The 8,942-nt window shown below is 40.4% G+C and overlaps 1 protein-coding gene across 2 annotated transcripts in view; it reads left to right on the top strand.

The window, feature by feature from the left end:
- cc2d1b (coiled-coil and C2 domain containing 1B) overlaps positions 1 to 7,371 on the top strand; it is an 18,692-nt gene extending 11,321 nt beyond the window's left edge. For both annotated transcript variants that reach the window (XM_005924572.3, XM_005924573.3), the window contains 15 exons: positions 338 to 465; positions 1,139 to 1,211; positions 1,395 to 1,534; positions 1,612 to 1,741; positions 1,967 to 2,139; positions 4,054 to 4,179; positions 4,481 to 4,539; positions 4,655 to 4,771; positions 5,088 to 5,161; positions 5,419 to 5,477; positions 5,564 to 5,615; positions 5,937 to 6,036; positions 6,707 to 6,797; positions 6,927 to 7,049; positions 7,332 to 7,371. In XM_005924572.3, the coding sequence (XP_005924634.1) occupies positions 338 to 465; positions 1,139 to 1,211; positions 1,395 to 1,534; positions 1,612 to 1,741; positions 1,967 to 2,139; positions 4,054 to 4,179; positions 4,481 to 4,539; positions 4,655 to 4,771; positions 5,088 to 5,161; positions 5,419 to 5,477; positions 5,564 to 5,615; positions 5,937 to 6,036; positions 6,707 to 6,797; positions 6,927 to 7,049; positions 7,332 to 7,343 (1,457 nt within the window). In that variant the 3' untranslated portion in view covers positions 7,344 to 7,371. The remainder of the gene's footprint in view (positions 1 to 337; positions 466 to 1,138; positions 1,212 to 1,394; positions 1,535 to 1,611; positions 1,742 to 1,966; positions 2,140 to 4,053; positions 4,180 to 4,480; positions 4,540 to 4,654; positions 4,772 to 5,087; positions 5,162 to 5,418; positions 5,478 to 5,563; positions 5,616 to 5,936; positions 6,037 to 6,706; positions 6,798 to 6,926; positions 7,050 to 7,331) is intronic.
- Positions 7,372 to 8,942: the final 1,571 nt, after the last annotated feature.

Here is an 8,942-nt window from a genome sequence, read left to right as displayed (position 1 = left end):
TCTCTGTCATGAGTTTTTAGGAGGATGCAGATGCACCACTATAAAGGAAACAGGTGTGCCTAACTTGTAAAACAAGAGCTTTGTAGCAAAAAGGAGTGTGGAAAAGTAATTTTTTCTTCCAGATTATTATTATTATTATTATTATTATTATTATTATTATTATTATTATTATTATTATTATTATTATTTTCATCATTGCGACGAATCAAAATAATAACATTTGCATCTTTGACACGTCCATATTGCCTCTGTACTCAATCAGATAAAGCTACTGCCTCGTTCACGGGGTCGCTACAGTGGGTAGTTCTGGTTGATTTTTTTTTTTTCTTTCTTTCAGCCCCTTCAGCTCCTAAAGATGTGCTGGAGGCTCTCGAGCAGAGACGAGCCAAGTACACGGAGGCGTCTGCACAGGCCAAGGCCAGCGGAGACGACCGCAAGGCCCGAATGCACGACCGTATTGCCAAGGTAACAGGAGAAACTTCTGAAGTCTGTCCTTACAGTCAGAGTGCTCTGTTACTAAAGCTTTGTCACATTCGTCCTCTCTGACATAGACACAGCGTTTTATTTTTCATGCAGTCTTGGGTCGTTTCCACACATGAACTGCACACTTTGAACAGAATCAGAACGGGATTTGTTCCACAATTATTCTTCTTCACATCGAGCATAGAGCAAGACTTGGATTACTTGAAGTATTGTTTGTTTGTAGATGAGGCGAATGCCTGAAAAGAAAGCACTGGAGGCAGCATACTAAGCTAATTAAGCTAATTACAAAGCGATTTATATGTGATCCAGCTGCGAAGGACATTTGTGTTCTTACGTGCTCCTCTGTCGGGTAAAAAGTTCTGGAAATGTTCAGGATTGTACTGGATGAGTGAAAACGGGTCCGCTCCAAAATGTGAGACAGACCATCCTCTTTCCCTTTTTTGTTGAAGCTTGGATTTGTTTGTGTCTAAGACTTTAAAATCTCGAATAATTGTGTGGGTATGAGTAAATAAAACGAGGCAATAAATTAAAGTGACAGACATAATAATAAAGGCATAGACTCCCAGCACTTAGCATCGGCAAACTTCTATGTTTACCCCCCGATGAGAGGATTGGCTCTGCTGCTAACATATTTTTAAACTCCCGCCTCCTGCAGCAATACCAGAGCGCCATCCGAGCTCACAAAGCAGGAAAAGCAGTCAACTTTGACGAGCTGCCGGTTCCCCCTGGTGAGATACATGTTTTTTATTTTTCCAAGTGAAATTTAACTCTATAAAGCCCAATTATGTTTATGTGCTCAGTTCTGTAGTGCAGGATTACTTTGTATACTTTTATTATTGCTGCAGCACAAATACATGGACATTTCTTTTTTCTGCTAAGCTGAAAAGGTCAGTGAACACCTTTTCTTACAGGCTTTCCTCCGATCCCTGGCCAGAAGGCAGTGGGAGCTGAGCAGGGGATTGTTGCTGCTCTGGAGGCAGCTAATAAGCTTGCCTCTAGTGATGCTGCTGAAGTTGCAGATGAGGAAGAGGATGAGGCAAAGGAAGAATTGGTAGGATCACAGAATTACAAGGTAATTAAATATTTGGTTCCTGTGGAAAAATTGACTGTAGTGTTTTGTCTGTGTAGGCAAAGCCTGCTGCTCCTGAAGAGCCAAAGAAGCCCACTTTAGACATTCCCACAGCAGGTCACGAACAGAAGAGGACTCCGTCAGCTTCACCTGACAGGACAACCATCGGAGAAGGACTCTCACAAACAGGTAAGACACAAGAGTTTAAGTCTGAAGGATATAAGACATCCTCTGAAAACCCAGAGACTCCTTTGGCTCCTGAGAAACTCTTTAACAGAACATCCTCTCAACTCGTACTGAAAAAGTTTTAGACGAGGTAGATGGAGAGAAGTACTGACTGACTGAAGAACCTAGGGGCTCATTACAGATCTATAAACTACTTCGCTTTGTGTCTGTTCTGTCTTCATTTTCCAGCTGTTCAGCAGCTGGAGTTCTTGGAGGGTCGAAAGAAGCAATACATGAAGGCTGCGCTGCAGGCGAAGCAGAAAAATGATATGGAGCAGGCAAAGATTTTTCTCCGCACCGCCAAGAGCTTCGAGCCCATGATCGAGGCGGCACGCAGCGGCAAAACTGTGGACATCAGCACGGTGAGCAGACAGTGGATCTACGCTTCATATCTGGATTAACCAAAACCTGCTTACAGTTAAAAATAGGCTTCATTCAGGTTGTAGATTACAAGGTCTGAGAACAGGTTCAGAAAAACCAAAAGGTTTTTTCACGTGCACCTCTAGAACATCTTTAATGTTTGCTGGTTTTAAATCTGTCAGCAGAAGTCCTGTTGTCTGTCCTTCTGTGATAATTGCTGCACCTGCTCCAGCGTGCCAAAACCAAGATCATTCAGTTTGGTTCTCTGAACCACCACAGAGTTAATTACTGCTCTTTAGAAGCTAGTCACAGAAAGTCCACTCAGTTTTTCTGTTTATGTGGGCTGGAATCGTTCAACTGTGTTTTCATTTTGGAGCCGTAGAAGATGTTGCAGGGAGGCAAATTTGATAAAAAGGGCAGGTGGTCAGGAAATACTGCGTTGGCATCTGGTGATGCTGTGCTGGCTTTCACCTCAGTCCAGATGTTTCTGCCTAATACCCTCCCTTAGACACCGCAGGATGTTGCTTGTGTGGACAGTCTCACACTGGGGCACCATTCCTCAGTGCAAAACCTGATCAATGTTGATAAGTTGGAGAAAGAACTGAAGAGCATGTTTCCTGTCTTGCTCTTCATCTTCAGTGCTGCCTTTGCTATTAAAAAACCTGACTTCCAGGAAAAGATCTAAAAACGGCAGCTGTGATGAAAATGGTCCTTAGGTGCTCAGTAAGATCAGCCTGATTCAGATTATTTTTTGAGAAACACAATTTAAAGTTAGATAAAATGACTAAGTGAGAAAGTTAGTTCTGAATGTGCCTTGATGGAGTTACGTTGATGTTTGTTGTTGAAATTTCATTGTGTTTTATGTAAGAATTAGGTTGAAGCTGCAAAACACAAGACAACAATTTGTTTTTAAAAACTTGCATGTTATATGACAGGCTTTAGAAGGCTTTAGATATTTAAATATGACTCCCAAAACAAGTTTTTGGCCAGTGCAGTTAAATTATACGCACGCACAGGAGAGTAGAGGGTTATCAGCAGTTTGTTTAAATGATCCGATTTAAGATAAAATAAGAAATGTTATTTATCACTAAAGTTTGGAAAATTTGTCTGTGAAGGTTCTCAGTCATCCACTTCATTGTAGACTAAGGAGCTTGGAAAGAAAAGTGTCTTGACTTCTTTAAATTCCTTGAAGACGTTTCACCTCTCATCCGAGAAGCTTCTTCAGTTCTAAGAGCAACTGGTGGAGAGTCCCAGATTTTAAGCTTGGCTCGTGTGATTAGGTAGAGGATCAATAGGGGATCCATGACCCTCTTGGGGGACATTCCCATAGGGCTTAAAATCTCGGACTCTCCACCAGTTACTCTTAGAACTGAAGAAGCTTCTCGGATGAGAGGTGAAACGTCTTCAAGGAATTTAAAGAAGTCAAGACGCTTTTCTTTCCAAGTTCCTTTGGAAAATTTGGTGTTACAGCAATTATAAACACAACTAATAACAAACTAAAGCAATAATAATAAAGTAAAACAGAAAAAAAATAGCTCAAGAGCTCAAATAAACAAAAATAAAGTAGGTCAATAAACAAATATATAAACCAAATAAAAAAACAAGGCTATCAAGTGATGCTAAACATGCTGATAAAAAAATATCTCAGTGAAATATAGAGAGAATAAAAGAATTAATTTTATTTAAAAGATGGCCTACTAAATAAAATGTGGCAAAAAAAACAAACAAAGAAAGGAAATGTCGGGTGACATTAATGTGTCTCTGCACACATGTGGTGTAAAGTGTTATGAACAGTGTATGGTTGAAATTAAGCTGCTGAGATGAGACTATAGAGAAATCTCACCCACACTGATGTGTTGTGTTGAGTGTCTGCAACACAGGCTAAAAATGCTCTCTCTCTCTCTCTCTGCCTGCAGGTGCCGTCGCCTCCTGGTGACGAAGACGAAGACTTCATCCTGGTTCACCACAGCGACGTGCAGATCTCAGAGAAAGCCGAGGAAGTTTACACGCAGCTGGCCAAGATCCTGAAAGAGCAGCACGAGGTAAAACCGCAGCAGAGTCTTTATAAAAAGTTCTTTTTTGAAATTTAACAGAATTCGATTTTTCTTTGGCCAAATTCTACAGATTATTTGTGATTTTAAATAAATGTGTTTATGCCTTTAAACTATTAACAAGATTTCCCCTCAGAAGAAACTTTTCAGCTCTCTGATGTTTGTTCATGAATAATTTCTGCTGCCAGAAACAGATTTTCTGCCTCTGATTTCTCCAAACTGTGACCCTCTTCCTATAAGGAGGAGAATGTTAAGGTGTTAAGATTTCTCCTGGCTTTCTTCCTTCATTTAGAAATGTTTAACTTACTCCGAGCAGTTCAAACACCTGGGAAACGTCACTGAAACAACAAAGTAAGCTTCCTCGTCACCTACAGAGATTTACATTTAAACTCTAAATTAATTGTTGAATGGTTGATGACATGAAACATGAAAAGGTTTCATTCCTTTTTTTTCATGTTTTTTTTAGGTTTGAGAAAATGGCTGAAAGCTGTAAGAAGAGTATGGAAGTCTTGAAGTTGGCTCAGTCGAGGGGTCTGCCTCCTCCTAAACATCATTTCGAGGAGAAGTCATTTCGCATAGCCAAGTGGGAACATTTGCCATCAATTCTTTACTCCTGCTGAGTTATTCATTAGTTATAAAGTTAGCAAATAATCTGCTTTCACTTATTTTAATAGATGGTTTATATATTAAAGGGGCAGTAAATAATTTCATACATGCCTTCATCTTTTGCTTGCACTAAACAAATTTTTAGAGAAAAGCAGTTTTCTATATGTTTCTAAAAGTGTATACAACATAATTTCGCTGAGTGACTGGTGCAGTTTTCTTAGTGTTTACACTTGAAGCAGATACAATAAATCACTCAACTTTCTTCCTGCTTTTTTTCCTGTTGTTGGTTTCAGGATATTTCCAGAGCTGAGCAGCACTGACATGGTTGTTATTATCGTAAAAGGGATGAATCTTCCTGCTCCTAGCGGTAAAAATCTGCATTTATCAGTTTTTCCTGTTTTTTGTTTTTCCCCCCAAGGACGTGTTTATTCAGAATTTAAAAATATTCATATCAGCAATAAAACAGGAGGATGAACAGGGATAAACGGGGAATTCAACTCATAGAACAAACCAGTGATCTTGAATCAGTTACTCAGACTGATTTTCCATAAATCGAGTCGAAGGTCACACCTCAAAGTGGGTAAAACAAAAGTTTCATGCTTTTTGCTTTTCTTCCTCCTGCAGGAATCCAAGCAAACGATCTGGATGCTTACGTCAAGTTTGAGTTCCCCTATCCAAGCACGGTAAGAGCCTGAAAATCCGCCTTTTTAAAAATTAACACCAGTGAGTGTTTTTGCTTAAGTTTCATCTGCTGTTTTGCTGCCACCAGGAGCAGCCACAGAAACTCAAAACAGCTGTCATCAAGAACACGAACTCCCCAGGTGAGACATGACTCTTGCTTCAGGTGTGCTTTAGTTGTGGGATTTTCTTTTCTAGTTCCAGGGTGTATAAATGTTTCTTTTTCTTTTTCTTTCTTTTTTTAAGGACACAAGCATTTTTGCTGTTCAAAACAAACCGAGCCTTATTTTAGGTTCATTTTCATGCGAGATCATTTTGGTTTTAAAGTTGTGGTACTTTTTAAAAACTCTCTTAAGGAGTTGGGTAGAATTCCCTAATATTTCCATGTTGGCTTTATTTGTTGTCCTCTAAACTGCTTCATTTAGCTGAGCGATGTTGACTTCTTTGTTGTCTCTTTTTGTCAGAATACAACCAGAGTTTCAAGCTTCAAATCAGCCGCAACCATCGCGGCTTCAGGAGGGTGGTGACGGCTAAAGGCCTCAAGCTAGAGCTGCTGCACAAAGGGTGAGTCCCAGGAGCTGCTGGTCGGACAGCATGCGACACGTAGTGAGTATTTAAAATGTGCTGTGAGAACTTTTCGAGCAGCTGCTGGCTATTTAGTCATTAGCATGTTACAACAATGGGACTTTGACACAAGAAGGGCTGTAATTGTACCTGTTTATTTCAGATAAATGTGAGAAATTAGTCAAATCAGTCGTGCTAGTGGGTGTTTACTGTGAGGGATTACTGGTGATGTTTCAATATGCTGCAAAAAAGAAGATCTGAAAGTGGAAACGCATAATAACCAGAATCTCTGATGGGAGTCTTCAGGTTTAGTTTCTTATCACAGTGTAATTATATAAATGTGTCAGCTGGCTCTGCTGGTGTTTGCTGTGTGGGCTTAAGATCAGGGTAGTTTTTAGAAGGAAGAAGTGCAGATTAATAGAGAGAATAAAAATGACACACATGCTGAATGAGCAGATGTTCAGAAACCAGATGATCCTACATGTTAAAAGATGTCTTGTTTATTTTGGCATCACAGTTTTTCTATAGAGAGGTTTTCTATTTCAGTGGATGTTGAATGGGTTGCCAATGACTTGGTAGATGTTTAGAGGTTAAACCTTGATTTTTCTTATTTCACACACGCTGTCCTTAGCTGTGGCTCATCAGTGTAACCGTGTCTGTCGTCTCACAGCGGTTTCTTACGGAGCGACAAGCCGATCGGAACAGCCCTGCTGAAGCTGGACAAGCTGGAGTCACACAGTGAAATCAGGGAGATTGTCGAGGTGAATGACATTCAGTTTGAAAGGATAAGGAGATTGATCTGTGGTGTTTAAGTTAATTCGTTAAGACAGAAATCAGGAGGCCGTTTGTCTGAGAGGGTTAAGATGTGATCACGGTGTTTCGTGTGCCAGGTGATGGACGGACGGAAACCCACAGGGGGTCGCATTGAAGTGAAGGTCAGACTGCGGGAGCCTCTTAGCGGTCAGGACATGCAGACCAGCACGGAGCGCTGGCTGGTGATCGACCAGTCGCAGGTAACATATAAAGATATGAAAAAGCTCGGTAATTAGAATATGATCAACCCTCAATGACTTCAGCTTTACTTAGAATGGCTTTCTTTAATTTGCTTGCTTTTATAGTTTATTTGCCTTTTTTCTGCTTGTTTAGTTAATTTTACTAATTTGTTGTTAAGGGTTTTTTTTTGTTTTGTTTCATATGTTATAAAATTACGGACACACAAGGTTATGTTGGTAGCCAGGTGTGTGTGGTTTTGTAAAATGTTCTCAGAGCTTTACCTGTCCTTTCTTTTTTGGTAGGTTCTTGTTTAGATGTTACTGCAAGACTGAAGATGAAGTGCAAGAAGAAGGTAATTATACGGTTTACATTCACAATCATAGCTAGAAGATGAGCCTGCCATCACAATGTAGGTGAAGAGACTTTTTAGATGCTTTGATTTCTTTTGGTCACCTGTCCCAGATGGATGCCTTAAAATGTGCAACACACTTTTTCAGGTTTGATCCAGTGAATTAGAAGGAAAAAGATCCAACATCCAGAGTACCAATGTTTCTCAGACATTAGGTTGTATAGTTTTGCTGCTGAAATTATGATATATCCTATAATATTGTTGCTCAATGCTACTAATGGGGGGGGGGAACAAAAAAAGCTAAATTGGCAACCCCTCAGCCTCAAAGTAGACACAGCCATCGGATCAGTCCCAGAATCCTACATTACATTGAATTATTGCGTTTACAAGATTTTCAGAACACTTGACCTCCAATCTTGACTTTGAGCTCAAGGTCACCAGGATTCAAACTCATCCAAGATTTTTAGGTTATTGCTAGAAAAGTTCATGTCTGCAGTGCATCTACGTTTAATTCCTCCTTGACTGATACTGGTGATGTCTTTGCCCTGCAGATGTAAGGAACTCAATCAAAAACACTCAGAGGGAGAAGAGGAGGAGATGATGAAGGTGGTTTGGGAAGTTCTGAAGACGGTCTGTTGTTCAGTTTGGACTCAGACCTACACGGGTCTTGTAGTATCTTTTGCACATTTGCACGACACACACGCTCCCCTTCACTCAGCAGGAGACACGGAGCTGCCTTATGGAGACGTGAACCTCGTGTCTGCCTCCATCGGAAGGCGATGAGGGCCTCTCTTTGAGATTGAAAAACACTCAGGCAAAGATCACAGCTGCCTAAACTGTTTCCTGATGTGTGGGTCCGGCATGGTGTCCTTTGCGAGTGACAAAGGGGACCGGTGTCGAGTTAAGCTGATCCTGCTGCCTGACGTAACTTTTAGTTAATATATCAAAGAATGTGTAAATAGTCCTTGTGGTATCTAGAACTGCACCTATGCACTAATACCAAAGTAATCACAGTTGCTGTAAAATCCTGCGTATTTGAAAGCCGCCTTTAGCTGCCAAATCTGTTACGATATATACATTTAAATTATATAATTACAGCCTGGGCTGTCGGGAGTTTTCAGTACATTTTCCGCTCAGTTACAGTCTGTTACAGACTTCGGTGTGAAAACGTCAGGCAGATATTGCAGTAGCCACCTCATGTTTATTTAACAGGAAAGTAAGCCAAGAAATCACCAGATTACACAAGGTACGATCGTTATTTTAGAGACCACACATTTCGCATGCGCTGCAAGTCCTCTAATTGTGGTCACTAAACTGCACACTCACCTGCCTGCCGTTTTAGGTGCATTTGACTTGTTTACACTGAATAGCACAAAAACTGGAGACGAATAATGTCACGTGTGAGGAGGAGAGTACACAGGATCATCTTTAAAAAGCATCGTGTAAAGGAACAGAAAGAAAGAAAGATTTAAATGTCAGGAAACTCTAAGCTTAGCCTAGCTTTGCATAAAACTGGAAGGGGGCTGCAAATTGAATCCTGTTTAAAAATACAACTACTAGTTTT

Source organism: Haplochromis burtoni, unplaced genomic scaffold (assembly GCF_018398535.1).
Source record: "Haplochromis burtoni strain Fernald_Lab_line unplaced genomic scaffold, NCSU_Asbu1 Contig_78, whole genome shotgun sequence".
Lineage (NCBI taxonomy): Eukaryota > Metazoa > Chordata > Actinopteri > Cichliformes > Cichlidae > Haplochromis > Haplochromis burtoni.
Note: the sequence above shows the minus strand (reverse complement) of the source record. Positions and strands in the feature narration are given on the sequence as shown.